At 43.6% G+C, this 26,254-nt stretch overlaps 1 protein-coding gene across 1 annotated transcript in view; it reads right to left on the bottom strand.

Moving 5' to 3' along the window:
- DNAH8 (dynein axonemal heavy chain 8) overlaps positions 1–26,254 on the bottom strand; it is a 583,322-nt gene that overhangs the window by 126,657 nt on the left and 430,411 nt on the right. The window contains exons 57-59 of the mRNA XM_078852248.1: positions 25,024–25,237; positions 13,307–13,416; positions 2,366–2,529 (exon numbers count right to left, since the gene is read on the bottom strand). Coding sequence (XP_078708374.1) covers positions 2,366–2,529; positions 13,307–13,416; positions 25,024–25,237 — 488 coding nt within the window. The remainder of the gene's footprint in view (positions 1–2,365; positions 2,530–13,306; positions 13,417–25,023; positions 25,238–26,254) is intronic.

Here is a 26,254-nt window from a genome sequence, read left to right as displayed (position 1 = left end):
TTTCACTTTGTAATATATACATGAAGAAATACAACATATATACAACTGTTTATAAAAAGTTAACATTTATTCATAGTTACTAACCTACGGTATTTGAAATATGAAAGAATTTCCCTCGGGAATTAGAATAGGAAACAACTACATTATCTGAAAAGGAGTACTTACAGCACCACAGGTACTCCTTTTCTTTTTGCGGATACAGACTAACATGGCTGCTACTCTGAAACCTGCATTATCTGAGATCTCAGTAGTAATTGTGGGTAAATGTTGATTTTTAATTGTGATCACTATACTCTAGCTCAGGGGTGGGCAAACATTTTGGCCTGAGGGCCACATCAGGGTTGCAAAACTGTATGGAGGGCCAGGTAGGGAAGGCTGTGCCTCCCCAAACAGCCTGACCCCCACCCCCCTGCTTCTTGTCCCCTGACTGCCCCCTCCCAGGACCTCTCGCCCCTAACCACCTGCCCAGGACCCCACCCCCTATCCAACCCCCACTGCTCCCTGTCCCCTGACTGCACCAACCCCTATCCACGCCCCCACCCCCTGACAGGCCCCCCAGGACTCCCACACGTCCCCTGACTGCCTCCCCGAACCTCCACCCCATCCAACTGCTCCCTATCCTCTGACTGCCCCCTGGGACCCCCTGCCCCTAACTGCCCCCGGGACCTCCAGCCCCTTATCCAACCCCCCCACTCCCCGTCCCCTTACCATGCCGCTCAGAGAAGCAGGAGCTCTTAGCCCCACCGCTGCGTTCCCCAGCAGGAGCAGTGGGCCAGAGCACTGGCAGCGTAGCGACCTGAGGCTGCGGGGGAGGAGGGACAGCAGGGGAGGGGCTGGGGGCTAGCCTCCCCGTCCAGGAGCTCAAGGGCCAGGCAGGACGGTCCCACGGGCCGGATGTGGCACGTGGGCTGTAGTTTGCCCACCTCTGCTCTAGCTACAATTTTACTATGATTCCTGAGTGTAGGCACATAGGAGTGCATGGCTGTCCCTCACTGTCAATCTCTGAGGGAGGCCACGCTTCTTTGCTGTCACGCACCTGGAATGGCAGTCTGTACAAGGGGGAAATTAGCTGTCTCTAGGGCTCCAACCCACAGGCAGGGCAGAGCAGTGAACAGTCCAAGGCCCAGGCCCTTAGGCAGGGGTGAGCACCAAACACAGTCTAGGACTCAGGCAGTAAACTGACACGGGCCTCCAAGGGTGGGGTGGCAGAGGGTAGGGGGAGACAGGCCCACCCGACTCCACCATGTCCCAGCCCAGGGCCCTAACAGTGGAAGAGTGGGGATCAACCTGCAACACACTGAGCTTGTATCAGGCCAGCACTCTACCAGAGGGTTGTCTAGTTTCCCTGGGCTACTTCCTACTCTCCCCAGGTATGGTACTTCAGTGTGGTGAGTGTCTGGTGTCTCCTCAGGGTACACCGCCAGTGGCAACCCCAACAGTTCCTCAGTGTTGGCTGGGTCTGGCAGCTTTGGTAGCTTGTGCGAGTCCTCAGGGTAACTGAAGTCTTCTGCATCAGCAGTGGGAAGAATGCATCCGTCTCCTCTGGCTGCTGCTTCCCAGCTGAGCTATAGGGCCTGCCTTTTACTCTTCCTGTTCCTGTCCCACACCTCTGCTTCCGGCGTGATGAGTGTGGCCTTCCTGGTTCCACTCACCAGGGGGCATCTGGCCGTCCCTCACTGTCAATCGCTGAGGGTGGCCACACATCTTTGTTATACTGAGCTAATGCTCCTATTCTTGAAAATAGTGCCATGGGACCTTTAATAACTAGACCTCTGTTTTATGAATCATTTGAACATGCCCAGGGGGAAAGGGGCCATTGGTTTATTACAGGGCAGTCAAACTCATTCTGTGGAGAGGACTAAATTACATTTTAAATTATGATCTGTGGGCCAGTGTACAAATGTAGGTCATCATACTACCTTCTTTTCACACCAGCCCTCTCTTTGATGTCAAGGAGAGGTCTGCACTGAGATCCAAGTTAGAATATGCTCTTTGGTGTTATTCAATCCAATTACTGACCTAGCCCATTTAGACCTAAGTTGATATTTGTTGGGATAAAAGCACAAGGCAGGATGGTTGCAGAAAAATAAAACATCTTTAAACTTGGCCCTATATTGCTGATTTTCATCCCTGAAGAAAGAGCAAGAGTATATGACCATAAATATAATGGTCTCCCAATACTACTAAATATTGTAAAATATATAAAATTACAGAATTATTAAATCAACACCAAAGACATACTCTAACATGGATCTCTGTGCAGAGCTCTCCTTGACATCAGATGGAGAGCTTCTGCAAAAAGAATTAATGGTCTCCCAATAGTACGAAATATTATAATACATACAAAATTATAGAATTATTGTACCTGTCAGTAATGACTCTATTGCACTCATTTTTAAAAAGTGCCATAAGGGTAGTGACATCCTCACATTCTTCTGCTTTGATAGTTAACATTCCTTGCCAAATTCTGGAAAGGTCTCGAAGATTGAAGATATAATGAAACTTGGATGGTGTGGGCAGCATCTTTACCTAAAGCCAAAAATATAGTTATTGTTCAAACTCAAAGACATCTAAAAGGAAAGAAGAGTAATACACACTGAAAATAATAATGATACTTGCTTTCATATATCGCAATCTGGGCCTCCTCCTTCTCCCAGTGAAATCAGTGGCAAAAATCTCAGTGGGAGCAGGATTGAGCCCTGTATGTAAAATGTCAACACTTAGAACATGTAACCAAAAGTTCATATATTTTTTGGTTTTCATTAAATAAAACTGATAACTTACAAAAGACATCTCAATCCAACTTCTAAAATATATTGATTAATGTCTTGGTTGTGAATAGTCCTCGCAGATACAGAGCTATCAGGATGACTTGATGCCAAACACTCCAGTTCCAAAGGCAAACAGATTCCTGGCAGAGGGGACAACTGAGCTTCTCCTTGACTGTTCACATGGATCATCACTGTCATAGAGTCTGCCATACTGTCAGTCCTTGTATCATCAGAAGAAATGCTGGGCAGACCAAACAAATCATTCTGAGTTCTGACACCTTTATGCAAAGGCATTCTTCAAAGGTCCATAGTTCCTCATATTTGATGATGATCCAGGTAACCTCTCCACCCAAAGGTAGATATTCCCTTCATCAAGAGGCTAAGATTGCTGATGATGAAGGCACTTCAATTCTAGAATCAGGCACCATCTCCCTTTTTTCTTTGTGAAAACAGCGTGAGTAAAAACCCCACCCATTGAACTGCAAATGAACATGTTCCACTGCTCTGAGAGGTAGAAGTCTGTCCACCCTTTGGAGTAGGTCTCTTGTGAGAGAGGTCTCTCAAGAAGGACAGAGAAGTGGAGTGAAGGTAGGGAATCTGAAATGATAAAGAATACCCCAATCTGAAAATCTCTACGACCCAATCGTCTGAGATGATGGGGTCCCAGACTCCCTGAAAATAACAAAGGCAGTCTCCAAAAGGGGGCAAAAAAGAATATAGATCTTCCAGATGTTCTACAGAATGGCTCTTGACCACAGTATCAAAATTGCTGTTTCAAAGTGGATGCAGGGTTTGTAGCAGAAAACACAGAGGCAGAAGGTCTCTATCTCTGAAATCTTTGTCTCTTCCTTGGTGGCTCTGAGACTCTCTGCTGAGTGTATTAATATGCAGAGGGACTCTGTGGAATAACTCTGAGGCCTGGCTTGCTTTCTCTTAGGCACTGGCATGTAGACTCCCAGTGATTGAGACTAGCCCATGAATGTTTCAGGATCCATGATCCTAAGTCTGTGCGTAAAATAACAGGCCCTAGACTCCCTCACAGACCAACAGAGGTAATATGAGTGAGACCTTGGTGAGTGGACAGGGGACACCTCACTGCTGTGTTCAGAGACTGAAGAAAAGGAATATTCCTCCTCCAGGGATGGAGGAGGACTAAAGAGTGATCTCGTCAGTGGTGAAGAAGTGCTGGGTACCATGGCAGTCGCTGGTCCATAGGAGGAACCTTTACTACAGGGCACAATATAGTTGGCTCTGTTAGGTCAGTTGGTACCACAAATGACTTCAGTGCCGAGAAGGTCAGAATTGAGAGGAGTGGAAAAGAGATAATCAGCACAGTGTCATGGTTGCCGAAGGTCATCAATACAGAGTGAATTGACATCAGTACCACAGAACTGGTACCAGGCACAGCCTAGAACTTATCCTGAAATAGTACTGTCAGTCAGCTACCAGTCTTCATCAGGGTGTCAGTGGGACACATTCCAGGCCATGAACCAGCCTTAGAGGGAGTGAGGTGAAGTGAGCTATTTTTCCCCCCACTAAGACCCAGAAAAGGCAACTTGCACTTATGTTCTACAGAGGAACAGTGCTCCTTCCTACGACGATCAGAAGATTTTGCCAAGGAGGACTTGGCAGTCTTGCTAGTCTCTGAAGCCAAGGTTTTCTTAGAAGAAAAGGCCTGGGAACTAGGGGTTGAGTCAGAACTAGCAGGAGCATTCCTACACAAAGGCTGTTCAGGCCCAGGGAGTTATTTTCTCTGAGGTAGGCCTAAAAAAAAAAGTCCAAAAGAAAAAGTCTAAGGCGAGCCTTTCTCGTTTTCTGCATTCTTTTTGAGAAAAAACAGCAGATAGAGCATATGTCCTTCCCCACAGCAAAAAAGGCATCTTGAGTGACAGTTGTTTCGTGGCATAAATGCCTCACAAGATGGGCGATTCTTGAACCCAGGGGGCCTTGGTTGAGTCACAAGGGCTAAATCCCAATACCAGGAAAAATTTCCCTAAAACTATGAAGAAACATATAGGGTTTTTTCTTTCTTTTGTTAAAACCAATGTGTATACCTACACTATTTACACTAACTAACTGACAAACACTACCCTAATTATATTAAGACCTAATTTACAGAACTAAGTATTACAGAAAAATTTTCTGGGTTACGCAGTCTGCAAGAGAAACAGACATTGCTAAGGGTTCTATCTCACAGCCATGGGCAGTAAGAAGAAACAGAATAATGGTTGGGCACAGAGTAATTGGTGGGGGTGTTTACTCGGGGTGCAAGCATGGCCCCAAGCATTTCTGGCCAAAAGGATCTGATCTTACATACATGGAGCACATGCACCAGAGGTGGAATACATATGGACAATCACTCGAAGAACAACCTGAGTTCTGTTCTTGGATGTCAGAGAGGAGTGTAGTCTAGTGGTTAGAACAGTAGCTATAGACTACATAGAGAAACACAGAGGTTTGACAGTTTCTTTCTGAGAACCAGTGTAGTGTCGGCCATATAAGCAAGCTGGTATCTATGCCCAGCTCTACTATAAATTACTTTGTGCATCCTTTTAGTTAAATGTGTCAAATGGAGTAGTTGATATTTGACCTCCTCTTAAGGTATAGGTATGCTCAATAATCAAGGCTGTGAAGTGCACAGAAATATAAACAATAGTGAGCAGAACAGGTAAGATTTGAACTCGTGGTCTCCTGGCTCTCAACACACTGCATGTTTAATTCAGCTAAAGTATATTTTGAGGGGGATTGTTCACTTCACCTTTTCCCCCATACAAGGAACCTGATTCAGTTGAAATACACTACACTGAAGAGCACCCTCGTCCCAGGAATGCATCATTGTACTGGAGTCATTAAGGGTCGATATGGATTTGCTGAGCCCTTCTAAACACTTAGCTCCCTTCCATTCCCTCTCCATTCTGCTGTGTCTCTTTTCCTACCTCAAACATCCCCACACTCTCATATCCTCACACACCTTAGAGAAAGTAGGGGGAGATCTCTTTCTCAATTTCATGAACCCCTAAACTTGCTGTATTAAAACTGCAGGAAATCCCATACACAAAAACTTTGTTTAAAAGGTTTAAGGTTGGTTAAGTGTGACTTCCTGTGATGGGGCGCCTCCACTCCTATCCTCTTTGCTTCAGACTACTCAGAGACCTTCCATTTTGTAGATACCCCCACGCAGTTTATTTATAGTGGTTCACGCCACCACCTTTACATACTAGGGCAGCTGTGGTATTTATGTTATCCAGTTTCACTACCCCTTCTCCTGAAAGGGTGGAGGGAGGGGTTAAATGTATCTCCACCTAAAGAACGCCTTTTTCTTATGCATTGCTAACCTCTTCCTTCCTTCTTTCTTTTCTGTTGTCCACCCACCTTTTGGTCTTCCTTCCTGTGCTCTTTTATCCAGTCTCCTTGTTAATGGAGTAGATAGCTCGTTAACTTCTCAACCCCAATCTGATCAGATAATCACAAATTAATCTCCCACATCAGCCCTATCTGGGGCTTAACTGATTAAACAGTGACCAAAGTGCTGATTCAGTTGCTGGTTCCCAGCACTCTATCACACACCTCTGCACCTTGCCTGTTAGAAAGGTGTTTCATTCCCTTCGCTCTCCTCACTTTACTGGAGGCACTGTTTGGCTTCAATCTTTCTTTGCTCCCAGGATAGTCACCTAGAGTCCCCTTGTAAGGGGTGTGCATTCTCCACCCACAGAAATCACATTTGGTGGATGGAAATTGCCCTCATAACTCCATTTCAGCCCACAGGTCCTTGCACTGGGGGCAACCTGGGGGGCCAGGTTTTTCGTTCTCGCCCCTTTTATTTTGTGGAGGGGTCTGCTTGTGCTACTGTTCCTCCTGGCTACCTGTGGTCACTTGTTCTCCCAACAACTCCATACTGCTCTTGGGGTCCCTTCCTTTGTCATTCTAAAGCAGAAAATCTGAAACTGCTTGACCACTATTAACAAATTTGGGGTTATTTTCATTCCCTGAAACCATTTCCTTGTTTTTCTTTTTTCCTTCTCCCTTAATTTCCCTTTCTTTATTCTCTCTCTAGCATGTGTTCTTCTGGATAATATTTTCCAACCCTTCTAAATTTAACAGCTCTTCTCCCTTTCCTGTGAATTTCACTCCTTCCCCCTGGGATGCCCCTTTTGCTCACCTAGTGGGAAGGGGTTCCAGCCAGTGCCTTACACAAGGGGGTGGTGCAACCCATCTACTCCCCCCAAGCCACTTCCATTTAAATTCCAGTGAACATCCAGGGGCATCTGTGCCATAGGTTAGAGTTTCTTATCCCGATGTATACATTCGGGTGTCACTCTTGCTCTAGGAAATATCCAGTGGGGTTTCACCAGCTCTCATCTGATTAATGAACAGGCTGAGATGGCAGTGTCTACCAGATCCCTTTGATACCTCCTCCCCAATATTACAGAAATGGTAAGTAATTTCCTTCTTTTTCCCTTCTTCGGAGTCCTGGCTCAAACCCAGAATTTTGTAAACCCACAGTCCAAGTATGGGCAGTCTCTTTTTATATGTCCCTGATGCCCATGTGGTAACACGCAAGAACCTGAGACTCCATCAGTGTTCCCCTGGGCTCCTTCTTCTTGGCAGCCTTTCCGAATGTAATTTCTCCAGTCTTCCTCCCTAGATCCATCCTCTTAACCTGCCACCCCCTCACCCCCTGGTAGCAAAGTCCACATCTACAAACTGTCGTATTAGTTTAATTGTTGCATGTAGGGTAATGGGTTGATGCTGATAGACTCATACCCAGATATTCTCTGGGAGAGGAGGACTGTTCAAGAATGACAACATTCATAATATTGCCCACACCTTGACTGTCTGGCCTCAGTGAACAAGTGTCTCAGTCTGTCAATTTTTGGGCAAATGCCTGGGACCTTAACCCCCAGTCTATTTTGCAGCTGGACATTTTTGCCTGTACTTTTCTGTCGAAAGTCCCACCCAGTCTAGGATGGCTGCCTTAACAACTTCATAATCCCTTGCTTGCTTGCCACTGAGAGCCATATAGGTGACCTGAGCCTCCCCTGTTAATTAGAGCGCTAGCTGTAGGACCCAGGTTCCCTTGTCCCTACATCTGCATCTACAGCCACACTCTCGAAAGTAACTAAAAATGCATTGGGGTTATTCACAGGGCCAATCCTGCTGAGGTCCACCCTCCACCCCGATTACCGCTCCCCGTCACAGGGCTCAAACCATTTTGTAATAGTTGTTGCTGTACCTGGGCTCACTCCCTTATAAATTCCTGAAGACTTTTTTGTTGCTCAGCTTAGGTGAGAAAGAATATTCTCTCCACGTGATGGGACTGCTGGAAGGTCTGGAAAACCTTCTGCATTTCCTTCTGCTGTTCAACCAGCCACTGCAATGCCTCCTCCATCTCCCAGCCTGCTGAACCTTTACACCAGCTTCCCCATCAGACTCTCTGTTTGTCCAGATAAAGGCTGGATCCCAGACAAGCTCCCACCTGTGATAGAATTCCTCCACTCCCATCCTCTTTGCTTCACACAAATGGCTCAGAAATCTTCCCTTTTGTAGGTACCACCAAGCAATTTATTTATCGTGGTTCACACCACCACCTTTATATACCAGGGCAGTCATGGTATTTACAATGCTATCCAGCTTCATTACCCCTTCTCCTAAAAAGGGAGTAAAGGTGTCTCTGCCCAGAGAACTCCCTTTTGTCAGTCAGTCCCTCCCTCCCTGCCACCACCCACCTCCTTCTGCTTCCTCCCACCCAACCTCTTGGGCTTCCTTCCTGTGCTCTTTTATCCGGCCTCCTTGTTAAAGGGCTAAGTAGCCCATTAGCATCCCAGTCCCAATCCAATCTGGTAATCAGTAACTTCTCTCATTAATTAGGCCCTTGCTGGGGCCTAACTGGTTAACCAGTGACCAGAGTGCTGGTTCAGCTGCTGATTCCCAGCACTCTGTCATATTTCCTGTCACAAGGCAAAGCTTTTTAAAAAAAAAAGAAAAGAAAAAGAAAAAAGAAATACCAAATTATGAGACACCTCTTACCTGTACCACAATGCCTACACAGCACAGTTCCACATTAAGAAAAAATAAGACAATAAAAAACAAACTCGACATTGTCATAAGGAACTTCCTTCTGCCTCCAGCTGCTAAGGGACACACTGCACAGAACACATTAATCTCCCTCACAATATAATGCAAAACCTTAATCACAACTCATGCTGCCCCCACAAATACATGACCCACTACACACTTAACTTGTGCACATATGTGGATACTGAATATTTGCTAAAGTTGCTGAGGATGTAATTAAGGTTGTGTGCTATATTGTGAGAGAGATTAACATGCTATCTGAAGGGCTTCCTTATCATTTGGCTTGGAGGCAGAAGAAAGTTCCTTGTGATACTGCCTGTTACTCAGTGGAAACTGTGTCCCATAACTTGCTGTTGTCTTGCTTTTTAGTATTAGAGTTGGGTGGAATGTTGTCAGATCTAATCACCGAATCCCTCTTAAATTACTCTTTTGTTTACAGAATTTACATTTGTACTACCAAGGTCAGAAATAGGCCCAAAGATTCATTGACTGCCAAGGTGGCATGTTCATGGTTCTGTTTCTCCTGAAAGGTTTGTTAATATAAAACACATTTACAAAAAGGCAACTGCATTCCTTATAAGGCTTCAGATGTCTGAAACCCAATCAGCTCCAACAGGAGAAAAATAGAAATCTGAACTCACATCTTGGCAGGTGAGAAAGAGGGAAAGATTTTCAAACATACACAAAATCTATTAAAGATTTAGGAATAATATTATTATTATTTATTATTAAAAGTATTTCTAATGAGTTCAGATGCATATTTCCAGTTCACACTGTCATGTATTTGAAAAACTCTGTGTACAAGCATATGAGAGTAGAATCTGGCCCACAAAGAAAATGGAAATGACTTAGCGATGAAGGTATATCATAATCAGGGCACAGATTCGACCTCTATCACATATTGACCCCTCTTTCATGGTGCCTTCTTATCTTTCAGAATTATAGAATTACAGAAATGTAGGGCTAGAAGGGATCTCAAGAGGTCATCTAGTCCATTCCCCAGCACTGACATATACTTGCACCATCCCTCACAGACGTTTATCTAGCCTATTCTTAAAAACCCCCAATGATGGGAATTTCCACAATCTCCCTAGATAATCTGTTCCAGTGAAAAACGTTTTTTTCCCTAACATTTAACCTAAATCATTCTTGCTGCTTACTATACCAATTCTTCTTGGCCTACCCTCAGTGGACATGGAGAACAATTGATCACCATCCTCTTTATAATAATCTTTTATATTTAAAGACAGCTATCCAGTCCCCCTTCAGCATTTTCTTCTCTAACTAAACATGACCAATTCTTTCAACTTTTCCACATAAATCATGTTTTCCAACTTTTTGTCATTTTTGTTGCTCTCCTATGGCCTCGCTCCAGTTTGTACACATCTTTCTTAAAGTGTGGTGCCCAAAACTGGACATAATGCTCCAGCTGAGGCCTCACCAGTGCCAACTAGATTGGCACAATTATATCCCGTGTCTTACAACAGTTGTTAATGGGTTCCCACCACAGTCAGGAAGAGGGTAAAAAGCTCCTCTAGGCACAGTCAATCCCAACCTGGCATACATGTGAAACCTGCCAAACCTAGAGATGGGATGATCCAAGTTTAGTAAAGGGTCGCATTCAGAGAGCAGGGGCTGCTTACTGGGAGAATGGCTGAAGAACGTCTGCAAGCTGGATCTTCTGGAGAAGCAGAAGGACATACTTTACTCTAAAAGAAAAGGAGTACTTGTGGCACCTTAGAGACTAACCAATTTATTTGAGCATGAGCTTTCGTGAGCTACAGCTCACTTCATCGGATGCATACTGTGGAAACTGCAGAACCTTAGCTCATGCTCAAATAAATTGGTTAGCTCTGCAGTTTCCACAGTATGCATCCGATGAAGTGAGCTGTAGCTCACGAAAGCTCATGCTCAAATAAATTGGTTAGTCTCTAAGGTGCCACAAGTACTCCTTTTCTTTTTGCGAATACAGACTAACACGGCTGTTACTCTGAAACCATACTTTACTCTGTTTTTCCTTTTTGTTTAGAAACCAAGTTGCTCAGCCTGCTTCTTCAGACACAATGAGGTTCGGAGCCCAGACAGCAGAGAAGGAAGTCTGTGATGAGAGAGGCTCCTTTCCTCACACCACAGGAGTGCCCTAGAGGTCATCCCAGAATGACATTTACCTTTTTCACAGAAGTATCACATTGTTGAGTCATATTCAATTTGTGACTCTTTGTGGGGGATAGAGTGACAATGTGTGTCACTATAACACCCAAATCTTTTTCTGCGGTACCACTGCCTACCCAGTTATTGCCCATTTTGTATTTGAGATTTCCTCCATAAATGTAGTACTTTTCACTTGTCCCTATTGAATTTCATCTTATTTATTTCAGACGAATTCTCTAATTTGTCAAAATCATTTTAAATTCTAATCCTGCTCTACAAATAGCTTGTAATCCCTCCCAGATTGGTGTCATCTGCAAAATTTATAAATGTAATCTCCACTCCATTATCCAAGTCATTAATCAAAATGTTGAACAGAACTATATCCAGGACAGACCCCTGTGTGACCCTGTTTGATATGTCCTCCCAGTTTAATTTAATCTATACCATATTAATGGTATTTATATGCTTATGAGAATGTCAGATCAGAATGGGAATGTGTCAAAAGCCGTACTAAGGTCAAGGTATGTCATGTCTACTACTTTGCCCTTACCCACTAGTCTGGTTACACTGTCAAGAATGAAATTAGGTTGGTTTGGCATGATTTTTCTTGTTGGCCATTAATTATCACCTTATTATTCTCTAGATGGTTACAAGTGGATTGTTTAATAATTTTTTCAATACCCTTCCAGGTATTGAAGTTAAGATGACTGGTCTATAATTCCACTGGTCCTCTATTTTCACCCTTTTAAGACAGGTATTATGTTTGCCATCCTTCAGTCCTTTGGAACCTCACTTGTCTGAGTTCTAAAGATAATCGTGAAGTATTTCAGAGATATAATAAGGTGAATTTCAACAGGCCCTGCCAACTTGAATATATCTATTTTATCTAAATATTCTTTAACCTATTCTTTCCCTATTCTGGCTTGTGTTCCTTCCCCCTTGTTAATATTAATTACGTTAAGCATCTGATCACAATTAGCTTTTATAGTGAAGACTGAAGCAAAAAAGGTATTCAAGATGTCAGCCTTCTTTGTGTCATCTATTATTTGCTCTCCATCCCCATTAAGTAATGGACCTACACTTTTCTTCATCTTTCTGTTACTTCTAATGTATTTATAGAACCTCTTCTTATTGCATTTTATGTCCCTTCTCAGTTGTAACTTATATTGTGCCTTAGCCTTTCTGATTCTGTCCCTGCATGCTTGTGCCACTCTTTTATGCTCATCCTTAGCAATTTGTCCTTGCTCCCACTTTTTGTAGGATTCCTTTTTAATTTTCAGGTTATTAAAGAGCTCCTGAGGGAGCCATATTGGTCTCTTACTAGAACTAAGCTTTAATTTAAAAAAAAGTAAGTTTCTAGATCTTTTGGTTGCTGAGAGTGTCTTGAAAATGTGAACAGGGTATAACTGATGCAATGATGTATACTTGCTTTTGCAGAATCTGAAATAACTTTTAGAGGTGTGAACTACCCCATTTATTTCAATGGGTGCTAACTCAGATGCTCAATATAAGAATGTTTACTTTCTCTTTGATAAGCAGTGAAAGTCAGTACTTTTGGCCTGACCTACACAAATTTTGTACCAGTATCACGATTTTAGTTAGGGATAACTTAATTTTTTTTAACCAAAATAGCTATACCAGTGTAAAATACCTTTATATTGATATAACTGTGTCCACACTAGCAGTGTTGTACAGCTTTAACTATGCCAATATAGTGAAAATGGTACAACTTTTGTGTGTGGAGAAGCCCCAAGAAAAAAGAGGAAGGATAAAATTATAAAGAGCTGCATAATCTATTGTGAGTAACAGCTCATTGGTGCCATGAGTGAGTGGACTTGGGGAGTAACACCACTTTCCCCCACCACTTTGCCCTAACCCAAAGAGCCTAGCACAGTCTAGTGGAGCATCTGAGACCCCTCTAAGAGGAGCCATGGTCATGAAGCCCAGTGGAGCATATGAGTTTCACCAAGGGAAAGCCCAGTACGAAGAGCCCAGCAGAGCAAGCAGATCCCATTTTGGGAAAGCCAAGCCCAAAGGGCCCAGCAAGCATTCTTGATCACATTTGGAACATTTGCGTAATCTACTCTGAGTGGCATCTCATGTGGGTTGATCTTATTTTTGAGCATAGTTTGGAAGAGCATCACCCACATTTTCTCACCTCATTAACCGCTGATCACAGTGGGTAACGACTGTGGGTAGTTTTATGAAACATATGTTTTTAAAATTTTGAAATAAGCACCTAACTTATGGTAATAGGCACCCTGTTAATAAATAGTGAATACAACTCCATTATTTCCTGTATTCTGTACCTTAGTCCATTGCCACAATATTCTGCCTGCTGGAACTAATTTCTTTATCATGTCACATATTTCAGGATTGAATTTTCTGCATGGATGAAAGTATCCACAGCCAATTATTCCTGAAAAATAAGATGCAATATACAAGTTCACAATGATTGTAAGATATAATTCATTCTTTCCTAAGAAAGAAAGGTTATTTACCTTACAGTCGCCATGGTTCATTGAGATACATTGTCTACATAGATTACACTTCTGGTCTGGTGCACAGGCCCCCCATTCATGTGAGATTGGATTTTTTTGGCCAGCAGTGTCTATTGGGGCTGTGGCTGTGCTCTAGATGGCCTTGCAAATACACCCTAGAAGGACATAAAGGGTGGAATGGACCTTACCATCTTTCAGTTCCTTTACCATTACAGAATTCAAGTGATATAGGACTCTGAAGTAGCAGAGAAGGAAGGTGTGTCAGAGAATCAATGGGAACAATACATCTAAAAGAACTGCAGTTACTGTTAGGTAAGTAATCATTTTTTCTTCTTTGAGTGATTGTCAACATGGATTCCACTTCTAGTGACTAGCAAGCAAGGACCTCATAATCAGAAAGTGAGTGCTAGGAGTCCTATTTTAATAATGGTTGCAAGACAGGTCTGCCTAAGAGGACGTCAAATCTTGAGGTCTCAGCTAAGGAATAGTGCTGGATAGAAGTGTGCACTGATTCTCATGTAGCTGCCCTGAACATTTCTGAAATTGATATGCTTCCCAAAGAAGCCGCAGAAGTTGCCTGAGCCCTGGTGGAGTGGGCTCTAGGCTAATTTTGCTAACTCATAGCACGATCTAATACAGTTAGATATCATTTAGATAGTCTTTGGGTGGATATTGTCTGACCTTTCATCCTATCAGCAAATTCTACAAACAGCATGGGAGAGTTCCTGAAGGTCCTGTTCTGTCAAGATCACATGAAAGAGCCCTAACCCCATCAAGGGTGTGAACTTTGGCGTCCCCTTGTTTAAGTGAGGCCTGGAAAGAAAACTGGACAGTGAATCATCTGATTCAGATGAAAATCTAAAACAACCTTTGGTTAAAATTTAGGGTTAAGCTTCAGGGTCACTTTGTCTTCAAGGAGCACCATGTCAAGTGGACCATCCATGAGGACCTGAATCTCCCCTACCCTTTGAGCTGATGTTATAGCTACAAAAGGCCCTTTTCATGGATAGACAGTATAGACAGCAAATTGTTCTGCTGAGACTGCATTAAGGTCCCCTGAAGGAGAGGGCCCCTGGACTGCGGAAAATGTACGAATAAGATCCTTGAGAAATCTAAGCAATTATAGGGTGATAAAATATGGTGGAGGACAGTGACTGGGTATTGTTGCTAAATATATACGTATGGAGCTGATGGATAGCCCTAAATGCTTTAGTGATAGCAGACAGCCCAGAATAGTAGGTACGGGGCTTCTAAGGGAGGTAAGTGGCATTATAGAGCCAAAGAGAGAATCTCTTCCATTTGGCTGAATAGGTCAGTCTAGCTGAGTCCTTTCTGCTGTGTATCAGTATCATGGATATCAGCAGGAGCAGCTTCTTTTGACAGTAATTGATCAGCCCATATCTATGTTGTCAGATGCAGTGATGCTGGGTTTGGGTGAAGGATCTGACCTTTGTTCTGGAAGATCAGATCATATCAAGTAAGACAGGTAATGTTATCAGAGGGTGAGTTGACAGGTTAATTAGCTGTCTGGACCAAGCTGGGGCTAGCACAATCACTACTGCTGAGTCCTGCTGAGTACCCTAAGTATTAACAGGGATGGTAGATAAGAAATTGGTGGATAAACAGAGACCATGAGACAAGCAAAGCATCCAACAGGAAGCCTGGATTCAGGTCTTCCTTTGAACAGCATGTTTGGCATTTCTTGTTCCAATCTGAAGCAAACAGGTCAACTGTCAGGTATCCCCACCTGCAAAGCTGCTCAGTAGGATGGTGTCTTTGACAGTCCATTTGCAGTCATTTGCAAATTGCCTGCTGAGCTGGTCCATTATGACATTCTGCAAGCCTGGTAGTTGCAGAGCTACTTGTGTGATTCGGTGACGAATGCACTAGTTCCAGAGATGAACAACTTCTTGGCAAAGTGTGTATGTGTGGGTGGGTGTGGGGGGGAGGAAGGAAGGAATGTGCTCTTCCCTGTCTGTTGACATAAAACATTGTTTTGTGTTGTCTGTCATTATCTGGACTTTTAGTCAATGTACCATGGGAAGAAATGTTGTGCACACTAGACAAATAGCTCTAAGTTACAGAAATTTTATTTGAAGGTGAGTATCTGCAGGAGTCCAGAACTCTTGTGTCTGTGAGGAGTCTAGGTGAACTTCCCACCCAAGTATGGAGGCAGCTGTGACCAGTTTCTTGGTAGGGAGGGAGGAGAAAACAGTACTCCTTGCATACCTGGAAAGGGTCCTTCCACCAGTTTAATGATACAAGACTTTTTGAGGAACCTGAACCCTCATGTGCATGTGATGTCTATTGGGTAGATACACAGATTTCAACCACCCTTGCATGGAATGTAGGTGATGTCTAGCATGCTGTATAATGTACGCTTAAGAGGCCACATGAACCAGGTGTCTAAGGCATACACTTACAGACATTTGTGGGTAAGCCTACAGCTGGCTGATGAGATCTAGTATGGTCTTGAGTCTTCCCTATGGCAGATAAACTCAGCTGATGTGGAATCCACCAGCACTACCTCAATCAACTCTCTTTTCTGGGTCAACAGCAATAATGACCTTTTTTTGTTTTTCCTGAGACCCAGTGTGGTGAAAAGATGTAGGATTTTGTGAATGGAACATTCACTTCCTTGAACACGGCAATCATGGAGGTCTGGGTATATCTGACTCCCTTAGGTCCTTATATAGGCCACCATGACTGCCATGCACTTGGCAAATTCTCTGGTATGTACAGCTGAAAGACCAAAGGGCAGAAGTCAATACTGGTGGTGGGAAGTTCCCACTTAGAATCTCAAGTATTTTCTGTGTGCTGAGTGAATGGATAGGTGAAAGTATGTTTCTTAGAAACTGAGAACCACAAACCAGTCTAAGAAATCTAAGGATACTGAGCCTAGGGTTACCCTCCTGAATTAAAAATGGTAGATGAACTTGCTGATAAACCTCAAATCAAGGATTGGATACCAGCTCCCCTTCTTCTTCAGGATAAGAAAGTAATGTGAGTAAAATACTTTCCCTCTGAACTGCAGAGGCAGGTCTTCCAGTGTGATGAGATTTAGAAGGGAGATGTTTCTTACTTTAATAATATCTCATGAGAGGGCCCTCAAAGAGGCTAGGAAAGGGGGGAAGGAGATAGGAAGAGACTGAAATTGAATAGAATCCCCACACTGATCACCCCTAAAACACAACTGTCTAAGGTAATTCAATTCCAGGCTTTCTAAAAATTCAAAAGCTGGTGTCAAAAAAATAGAGGGAAGGGTATAGATACTCAAAAGTCTCCGCATGGCTCTTGAAGTTGGCATCAAACTTACTGCTTTGAGGTGGACATGGGATGTGCAGCTGCAGAGGAAGAGACAGAGGGCCTTCTATTTCTTCCCCAATGGCTTTGATGATTTTAGTGGTTTGTAATAATAGGTCTTTATCTAGAGTAACTTTGTGACCTGGCTGCTTTCTACGGGCTGGCATGTAAACTGCCAGGAACTGAGAGTGGCTCTCAAATCACGCAGAGAGTGCAGGTCTTCATTGGTTCTAGCGTTGGACTGGTAACAACTTTTTAATAGGAAGTCCTCACTTATCTCAAGCTCCTTTGGTATGCCTGAAAATTGTAACCATGAAATCTTGAACATGGCGATGGATGTAGCCATTGATTGTACTACAGTGGCCAACATATCTAATGCTATGTAGTGATGTATGAGTCACCAATTGTCCCTCAGTTACAAAGATTTCAGTTTCTCCCTATTTTATTGAGGGAGTTTTTAAATAAATTCTGATAGTTTGTCCCTATTAAGACAATCAAACTTTTCTAGGAGCTCATGGTAATTTGCAATATGAATTTGCAGATTTGATGAGTATTTTTTCTTGCTAAATACATTTTTTTTCAAATCATTATCTTTTGGAGTTGTTTTTGGGCATCCCTGCTGTCATGACCTTTCTTGCATTGATGCTACTATCACAGATCAAGAAAAAAACAGTTACTCACCTCTCGTAACTGTTGTTCTTCGAGATGTGTTGTTCATGTCCATTCCAGTCAGGTGTGTGCATGCGCATGTGCCTGTTGGCTGGAATATTTTTCCCTTAGCAGCATCTATTCGGTCGGCCTGGGCACCCCCTAGAGTTGCGCCCTCATGGTGCCTAATATATAGCCTTGCCGACCTGCCAACTCTTCGGTTCCTTCTTCATAGCTACTCCAACAGAGGGGTAGGAGGGTGGGTATTGGAATGGACATGAACAACACATCTCGAAGAACAACAGTTACGAGAGGTGAGTAACCGTTTTTTCTTCGAGTGCTTGTTCATGTCGATTCCAATCAGGTGACTCCCAAGCAAATTCAGGAGGTGGGGTCAGAGCTGTCCACTGATTGGAGTACTGCTCTACCAAAGGCCACATCATTTCTGGCCTGTCTAGCAATCGCATAATGCACAGCGAAAGTGTGTATTGATGACCAAGTCACCTGCCCTGTAGATTTCCTGGGTGGGGACTTGAACCAGGAAAGCTGTTGATGAAGCTTGCTCTCTTTTAGAGTGCACCGTTATTGGGGGCGCTGGGATACTTGCTAGATTGTAGCACTCAGTAATGCAGGTCACAATCCATGATGAAATGCGCTGTGTCAAAACAGGCTGACCTTTCATCCTGTCCGCTACTGTGACAAAGAGCTGTACCGACTTCCTGAATGGTTTTGTCCTCTTGATGTAAAAGGCCAGCATTCTGCGGACGTCGAGAGTGTGGAGCTTCTGCTCCCTGCTACTTGCATGAGGTTTGGGGTAGAAAACTGGGAGGAAAATGTCCTGGTTTATGTGGAACTGCGACACAACCTTCGGGAGGAAAGCCAGATGGGGGTCTGAGCTGAATCTTGTCCTTAAAAAATATGGTGTAGGGCGGCTCCAATGTTAGAGCCCTGAGCTCAGACACCCTCTGGGCTGAAGTTATCACCACCAGGAACGCGACCTTGTAGGAAAGGTAGAGCAGGGAGCATGTTGCTAGAGGCTCAAAGGGGTGCCCCATGAGCCCAGAGAGGACCAAGTTGAGGTCCCAAGCAGGAACCGGTTGGCGGACAGGTGGGTACAACCTGTCGAGGCCCTTCAGGAAGCGGGTGACCAGGGGGTTAGCTAAAACTGAGCGGCCCTGTACCCCCAGATGGAAAGCCGAGATGGCAGCCAGGTGCACTCTTATAGAAGACAAGGAGAGACCTTCTTGCTTCAAGTGGAAAAGATAATCCAAAATCTGGGGCACTGGGGCTAACGCTGAGCTGACCAGACTGAAAATATCTTCCACTTGGCCAGGTATGTGGAATTGTCCTGACGGTTCTGCTGCTGGAACCTTTGAGGAGGTTGTGCCAGGGTTGACGACGGGGCCAGAGGCAAAGGCGTTGGGACTGTAGGCGCCAGGGGCAGATGCGTAGTGGAAGGCGGTACAAAAGTGGTGGAGGCCACTGAAGATGCCACTGACTGAGGGCCCTGGGTTCCTCCCTGGCTCAGGTGATAAGACCAGGGGGTCCAGAAGGGCCACTGAGGCGGATTCTACCACTGCGGAGGCCACGCATGATGTTCCCTTCTGTCTCTGCCCGACCTCTCTCTACGGCTTCTGCTCCTACTCGAGCGATAGGAGTTGGGCTCTGACTCTGAGGTCTCAGACACAAGACCACGGCGGAGCTGATCTTTGATGCCTCAAACGTCAAGAACTCGGGGAGCAGGAAGGCTCTCTGTCGGAGCGAGTAGGCACCGATGGACAAGGCGAAGGTGTGCGCCTCGACATCATAGCTGGCTTCCCTTTAGAGTGCACCAGAGGACGCGGCTCCGTCAGCACTGAGGGTTCCTCCTTGGCAGGCGAGAATGGTGCTGTTAGGTGGAGGAGGTCTCGAGCAGCCTGGTAGGCTTCCGGCATGGACAGGAGCTGCAGCTGCTGCGTAGGTACCAGTGATCGAGGTGGGGCCAGACTTGACTGCTGCAGCTTGGCAGCAGTCGACACGGCCCCGGAAGGAGATGTCGAGGAGTGGCCCACCTGGGGTCACACATCTCGAGGCTTAGCTGGAGGAGAATGGTTGCTGGCTTTTTCTTCTTTTGAGGCACCGGCAAGTGGGAGCAGAAAGGCCCCATGACGGGTCCTGTGAGGAACCATGGTGGTGCTGGGTGTCCGTGGAGGAGTCCTTCCTTGGTGCTGAACTCGCCGACAGCACCAGGGCACTCTGCGTCAGGGACGACACTGTAGGGGTCAGGTCTTTCCAGCCCGGGTCGGAGTGGGGGCATAGGACTGCCTCCATGAGGATCACCTTCAGCTGCTGTTCCCTTTCTTTAAGTGTTCTCGGGCAGAACTTGTAGCAGACCTTACAACGATCTTTCTGATGGGTCTCCCGCAGGCACCGAAGACACGACGAGTGCAGGTCACTTTTCGGCATGTGCTTGGCGCAGGCCATGCAGTTCTTGAAGCCCGGGGACCGCAACACGCCACGGCGCTGGGGCCGGAGTGGGGGAAAACCCCCAACAACACTATACTACACTAAACTATTAACAGGAACACTACTGATAACTAACTATATACAATGGAAGAGAGAGGAAACTTGCTGAGCAAGAGCCAAGGGAAGTTCTAGCCACCATCACTGGCGGCAAGAAGGAACTGAAGGGGTGGAGGGTTGGCAGGGCTATATATTAGGTGCCATGAGGGCGTGACTCCAGGGGGCTCCCAGGCCAACCCGACAGATGCTGCTAAGGGAAAAATCTTCCGGCCAATGTGCATATGCACATGCACACACCTGACTGGAATCGACATGAACAAGCACTCGAAGAAGAACTGGTGCACATAAAAATATTCATACCAAACTTAAGGGACTTGATGAGCCCGTCTGCCTTTGTAGAGATAGGTGTCACAGATGACAGGGTCTGCCATATATTTCTTATTGCTTCTAATAGCCCCTCATTAATTCACATGGGTAATATTTGGGGCATAGAAAAGCGTAGAAGGTCTAGACGCTTATGTGATTTCCCTTGCACTACCTCCACAGGCATTTCTAATGTATCTGCCATTTGATGCAAAAGTTCCTGAAACATTTTGAAAACACCAAGTTGAATGGAAGAAGGGGACATTACTGCCTCGTCTAGTGAGGAAGAGGGGATGGCTACTGATATCAGGTATTGCTCCATTTGCAGGTGTTCTTTCTCACTTTTTTGGTCTTTCTGATATACAGTGAGAGTCTGTGCCACCTGTTCCTCTTAAGCAACTGTATGAATTTTGAAAGGAGGAGAGATTTAACCCTAGAGAGAGCTGTAGAGGTAGAACTCTTCACTGGTTGCATCCCTCCAGAGGCCCAATAGGGCCAAGATTGCACATTATAGGGGTGAGGGACTTGGGGCCATGGGGTGAATCCCAGGGTAGGTGTTCTTTCCTAGAGTCCATAGGTCTCTATGCTGACAGTGACAGCTCCTAGATTCCAATCAGACTAGCATGGTAATATGAATGGGAATGAGGAGAGTGGTGGGGGATACCTCCCTACTACAATTCAGAAGGGGAGGAAGAGTAAGAGCACTCCTTCTCTGATGGTGGGGCAACCCTAACCAGAGTCCTGGAGTAAGCTTGAATCTCTCCCACCACCAGAACTGGAGAGGTGACCAGTATCGTAATAGTTCTGGTTACTTGTGCCATATAGGACACTCTCACAGGTGGGGATAATAATAGTGACTCAGGTTGTCCAGTCACTGTAAGATCACTGGGTACCAAAAAAAAGTCAATGCTCAGAAAGTTGGTGCTGAAAACATCTGTACCACAGCAGTAAGTACCAGAATCATGGCACTGTGTGTTCATACCAAGAGATTGGTAACAGCTAAGTGCAGACCTCTTCCTGAGACACTACCATACATGTTTGGTGACTGGGTTTTATCAGGGTATCAGAGGGACCTGATTTGGGCCATGAAACACCATTTGGCTGAGTAGCCCAAGGAGATCTCTGGCTCCTTTTACTGGATCCCAGGAAAGGTGACCTAGGCCTGTGCTCACTCTGGGAATGATGTTCCATCCTACCCTTTTCAGATGACTGGGTGAAGGAGAACATAGCTGTGCTGCCAGTCTCAGTGAATGACTGTTTCTTTGATTGAGCCAAGGAGCCTGGAGTTGAGCTGCAATTCACAGAAGTACTAGCCAAGGAAGCCTGTTCAGGCCCAGTAGGCTCTTTTTTCTCTGATTCTGAGGAGGATCTCATTGAGCACTCCAGAAGAAAAAGTATATGATAGGCCTCTCTCACCTTCTACGTTCTCTTGGAGAAGGAGAAACAGAGTGAGCATCTATCAGGGATATGCCCCTCTCCAAGATAAAAATGGCACTTCAAGTCCCATCATTAAGCTAAATAACCGCATCATAGGAGGGAAAATTTTTGAACTTCAGGGACTTCATTTCAATCATAGTGGCTAAATTCCAGTACCAAGGAAGTTCCTAGCCCTCATAAAAAGCTTTTTTATATATGTATGTATAGCAAACAGGTATAGAAAAGAAAACAATTACACTAATTGCACTAATATCACTATTTACTTATATCTATGTATCGATTGATAGATAGATATACACAAAATCAGTAAAGTCTCAGAGTGCAGAGGAGTGGAATTGTAGGAGTTCCATCTCACAGCCATGTGTGGTAAGAGGGAACTAAGGGAAAGTTGGGTCCATTCCACACTTTATGCGCTCAGGTCGGGGGGGGGGATGCAAGAGCACTCAGAGCACAAGTGCAGCCCCGACGGACACTGCTGTCCAAAAGAATCTGATGTTAGAAGCATGGGGTGCATGCACACACGAAGTGACATTCATGTGGATAATCACTTGAAGAAGAAAAAATAGGTACAAACACAGCAATTAGTCGTGCAAATATTTCTATACATGCCTAACATTAGGCACATGAGTAGTCCTGTTGACCTAAATGGGACTAATCACAAGCTTACAATTATGCCCACAAGTATGTATGTATTATTTACCTTATTTTTAATTCATATATGCAACAGGAAAACCTTAAGTTTCTTTCAAGTGATAATGAACATAAAGGTTGTCATAAAGAAAGAGGAAGATAAGTGATGTTAAGGAGACAGAGTTAATGTTAAAAATAAGATAATATAGGAGCCCACCAAATAAAAGCACAGCAGAAGATAGCAGAGCTGAGGGAGCTGAACTTGCAGGAGTAACTTCCCTGAAGGGTAAAATTTTCCAGAGCCAAGGAAAAAATGGAACTCAGTGTCTCTTTTGTCCTGGCTACTTTCTTTGCCCTAGTGAGCAGTCTTTGTAGTATACATTTTGCTTTGTTGAGCACAGAAATAGAATGACTGTAATACCCCAATAAAGTGTCTAGCAATAGCCTTGCTAACATCACTGGTCCTGATTCTTGGATCCAACTGAACTAAGTTTGGCCCATGACCCACAGAGTAGGAGTGTAGTGTGCAAAGCTGGCTTTATACTACCTTTGCAGCACCCCAGCTCTGGGGCCCATTCAATCCTAACTTAATCAGTGCAACTTCAGGACTGTTCTAACCTATGCCCATTTATCTATGGCCTCAATGGGCTGTTCAAGCAGCCAAAACCAGCTGAAGTATAGAAACACTCCAGCTGCAAACCCTCTACCCCCAGCCATGCCCCTATGCTGGAGGTAGCACAGTGTTGAAGTGCAGAGCCAATGCACCTGCATTCAGAGAGTCCCCCTAGGCTGGAGGATTTCCCAAGTAGCCTGTTAAGCTGGCCTTATGTTCCCTTTGCATCCTAAGAAAAGTTGGGTCTACTGTTTTTTTTTCTACTATTCATGTGAATTAGTAGGGATTTATGGGGGCAGAAGGAAAGATGAAAATCATGACTGTTTGCAAGTCTATTTTCAATAAACAGATTTTGAAAAGTATAATATAGAATCCTTCTTGTTAACATGCAATTTTCATTTTTGTAATTCTAAATTCTATTCTGAGATCTGAAATTTATTCTGTATCCTACCCAAACAAATTCCACAAATGACACAACCAGATCATACCTGCCAAATCCAGACAGCTATGAAAAGGGACGCTTGGTGAGAATAATAGGTACAGAACCTCTAACTCAGCTGAAGACATTTGACTGGGAGAGAAATTGGAAAGGAAAAGAGTGGAAAAAGGACAGATAATTTGCTAAAAGACAAAGGCATTGCTCAACTTAAAAATGATATGCTCAGATGTAAATAGAATTATGAGTTAGTGAATTAAAAACTTTAACAACTAAAATCCTGGGTTCAAATTTAATTATTTAGATTAACTTAAAAGGCTGTTTACCTGCAAAGTCCTGAGTTCAGGGTTCTCTATTTTTTAATTATTTATTTTTTCAATGAGACTAATTGCAAAGTAAGGTGTGACTCAAAATAAGCATAAATGGCAGAATCTAGCCCATAATAAATAGTTTAAAACAGTGGCTCTCATCCTTTCCAGACTACTGTATCCCTTTCAGGAGTCTGATTTGTCTTGCATACCCCCAAGTTTCACCCCACTTAAAAACTACTTGCTTACAAAAATCAGACATAAAAATACAAAAGTGTCACAGCACACTAAGACTGAGAAATGGCGTACTTACTCATTTTTACCATATAACTGTAAAATAAATTGATTGGATTATAAATATTGTACTTACATTTCAGTGTATAGTATATAGAGAAGTATAAACAAGTTGTCTGTATGAAATTTTAGTTTCTTTGCTATTGCTTTTTACATAGCCTATTGTAAACTAGGCAAATATCAAGATGAGTTGACATACACCCTGGAAGACCTCTGTGTACCCTCAGCGGTATGTGTACCCCTGGTTGAGAACCACTGGTTTAAAAAACCAAAGAGTAAATTGCATCTCGAATCCTCCTGCATAGGTGGCTGCGTGGAACACCAGCAAGAACTTAATTCCTTGTGATGCTCCTCGCACAGGGGGTAATCCATCCAGTGCACTGGGAGCTAAGATGCCTGTTGTGAACAGCACCAGTGCAGGGAGCTATGCTCCTTACATGGCTTTTGATGTTAGCAATATCATCAACTATTTTAGAGGAAATTATATTGGTCATGTATTGTGAGGTCAGAGAGGAAAGCATTAATTAACTGTTAACTTTTCTTAACATATGTTTGTTCGTAATTCAGAAGCCTACACATATATTTTGTTAGGGTGGAACTCACCTAATTTCAGAGGGCCTACACCAGGTCTTCACCAGGGACTTAAGAAGTGAACTGGAGCTTGAATGGGCCCTTTCCAATATGACAAATTTCACTCTAACTGATTTGGGAACGGAAAACTTTTAAAAAGATTTATTGTGTATTTAAAATTAGAAGTAGTATTTAATTCACCTTTAAGTCACAAATCAAATGAATCTGACTGTCTCATTCTAATGCAAGGCCCAATTCTCCTCCCACTTGCACAATTTTATACTAATACAACTCCAATTACTTCATTGGAGTTACTCCTGATCTAAATTCATGTAAGAGGACAATCAGGACACAAGTTTATAAATTTTACATGTATTAGTCTACAGTAAAATAAATCAAAATAACTAAAAAATATGAATACCAAAAATTTTGTCTATGGATGCATTCGATGGTAGTGTGCAATTAAACACAGTAAACTGCCTTTTTAAACGCTGTGGGATATCATTACGGCCTCCTCCAGGGTGTATCATAGCTGCTACTAACTGTACATCAACAATTGTAGTGAAGTCTCCAGGTTTATCTAAACTGTACATTCCTTCCATTTCCATCATCTGACGAACTATTTCATTGGTTACCTACAAGATTATAAAACAAATATTAATTACCATTTCAAAAGAAGAAAATGGAAATATGCTCATCTTCTAATTTTCTTTCTTCTTGCAATCTCTCCTCTACTCCTCAGAGAAATTTGTTTTTATCTTAGTCTAGATACAGACCACAGCACCTCCTACATGGCAAACCACCAGAAATTTTTTTTCAGAGCTTTAAGATATTACTAAATGTAATAAAAACACTGTCTTACTCACTTTGACCAAATAAAGAAGTATTATCTTGTGGTTAAGGCACTGAACTGGTACTCAGAGAAGATGATGAAGTGAGCTGTAGCTCACGAAAGCTCATGCTCAAATAAATTGGTTAGTCTCTAAGGTTCCACAAGTACTCCTTTTCTTTTTGCGAATACAGACTAACACGGTTGTTACTCTGAAACCTGTCAGAGAAGATGGGTTCAGTTCCTAACTCTGCAGCAGACTTCTGTGTGGCCTTGGGCAAATCACTTAATTTCTCAATGGCTCAGTTTCTCATTTTGAAAAATGGGGAAAATACTGCTATTTGCTTTCTCCCAACCTTTCTCTATCTTGTCTATTTAGATTATAAGCTTTTTGGGAAAAGACAGCTTCTAAATATATGAATGTACTGTGCTTAGCAAGTGGATCCAGTCTTGTCTGGAGACCTAAGCTCTACCATAATACAAACAATAAGGTTAAAATTAGCTACATATACTGCCCATGAAATATCTTCATGCTAATATTTATATCAGTTGGTCTTCCCATTTGTTGGGATGTTCTGGTGAAAAGATTAATAGAAGGAAATTATTAGATGAGTATATTTAGTATTCCCCAGCATAATTTCTCCATTAATCATTGATGAGGAAATGTATCCATCCAATAGGTTACTGGTGACCTTGGGAAGTGAGTGTGTCCTAAATCCCCTCAGGAGCTGAGTTTCCTAACACCTATATGTTTCCACAAGGCAATATCTTACGTATCTGGTTATGGAAACTTCCATGACTTCTTTCCTTTGCTTTTAGGGTG

The sequence above is a fragment of the Lepidochelys kempii genome, chromosome 3 (genome assembly GCF_965140285.1).
Source record: "Lepidochelys kempii isolate rLepKem1 chromosome 3, rLepKem1.hap1, whole genome shotgun sequence".
Lineage (NCBI taxonomy): Eukaryota > Metazoa > Chordata > Testudines > Cheloniidae > Lepidochelys > Lepidochelys kempii.
This window is presented reverse-complemented; position numbering and strand designations above follow the sequence as displayed.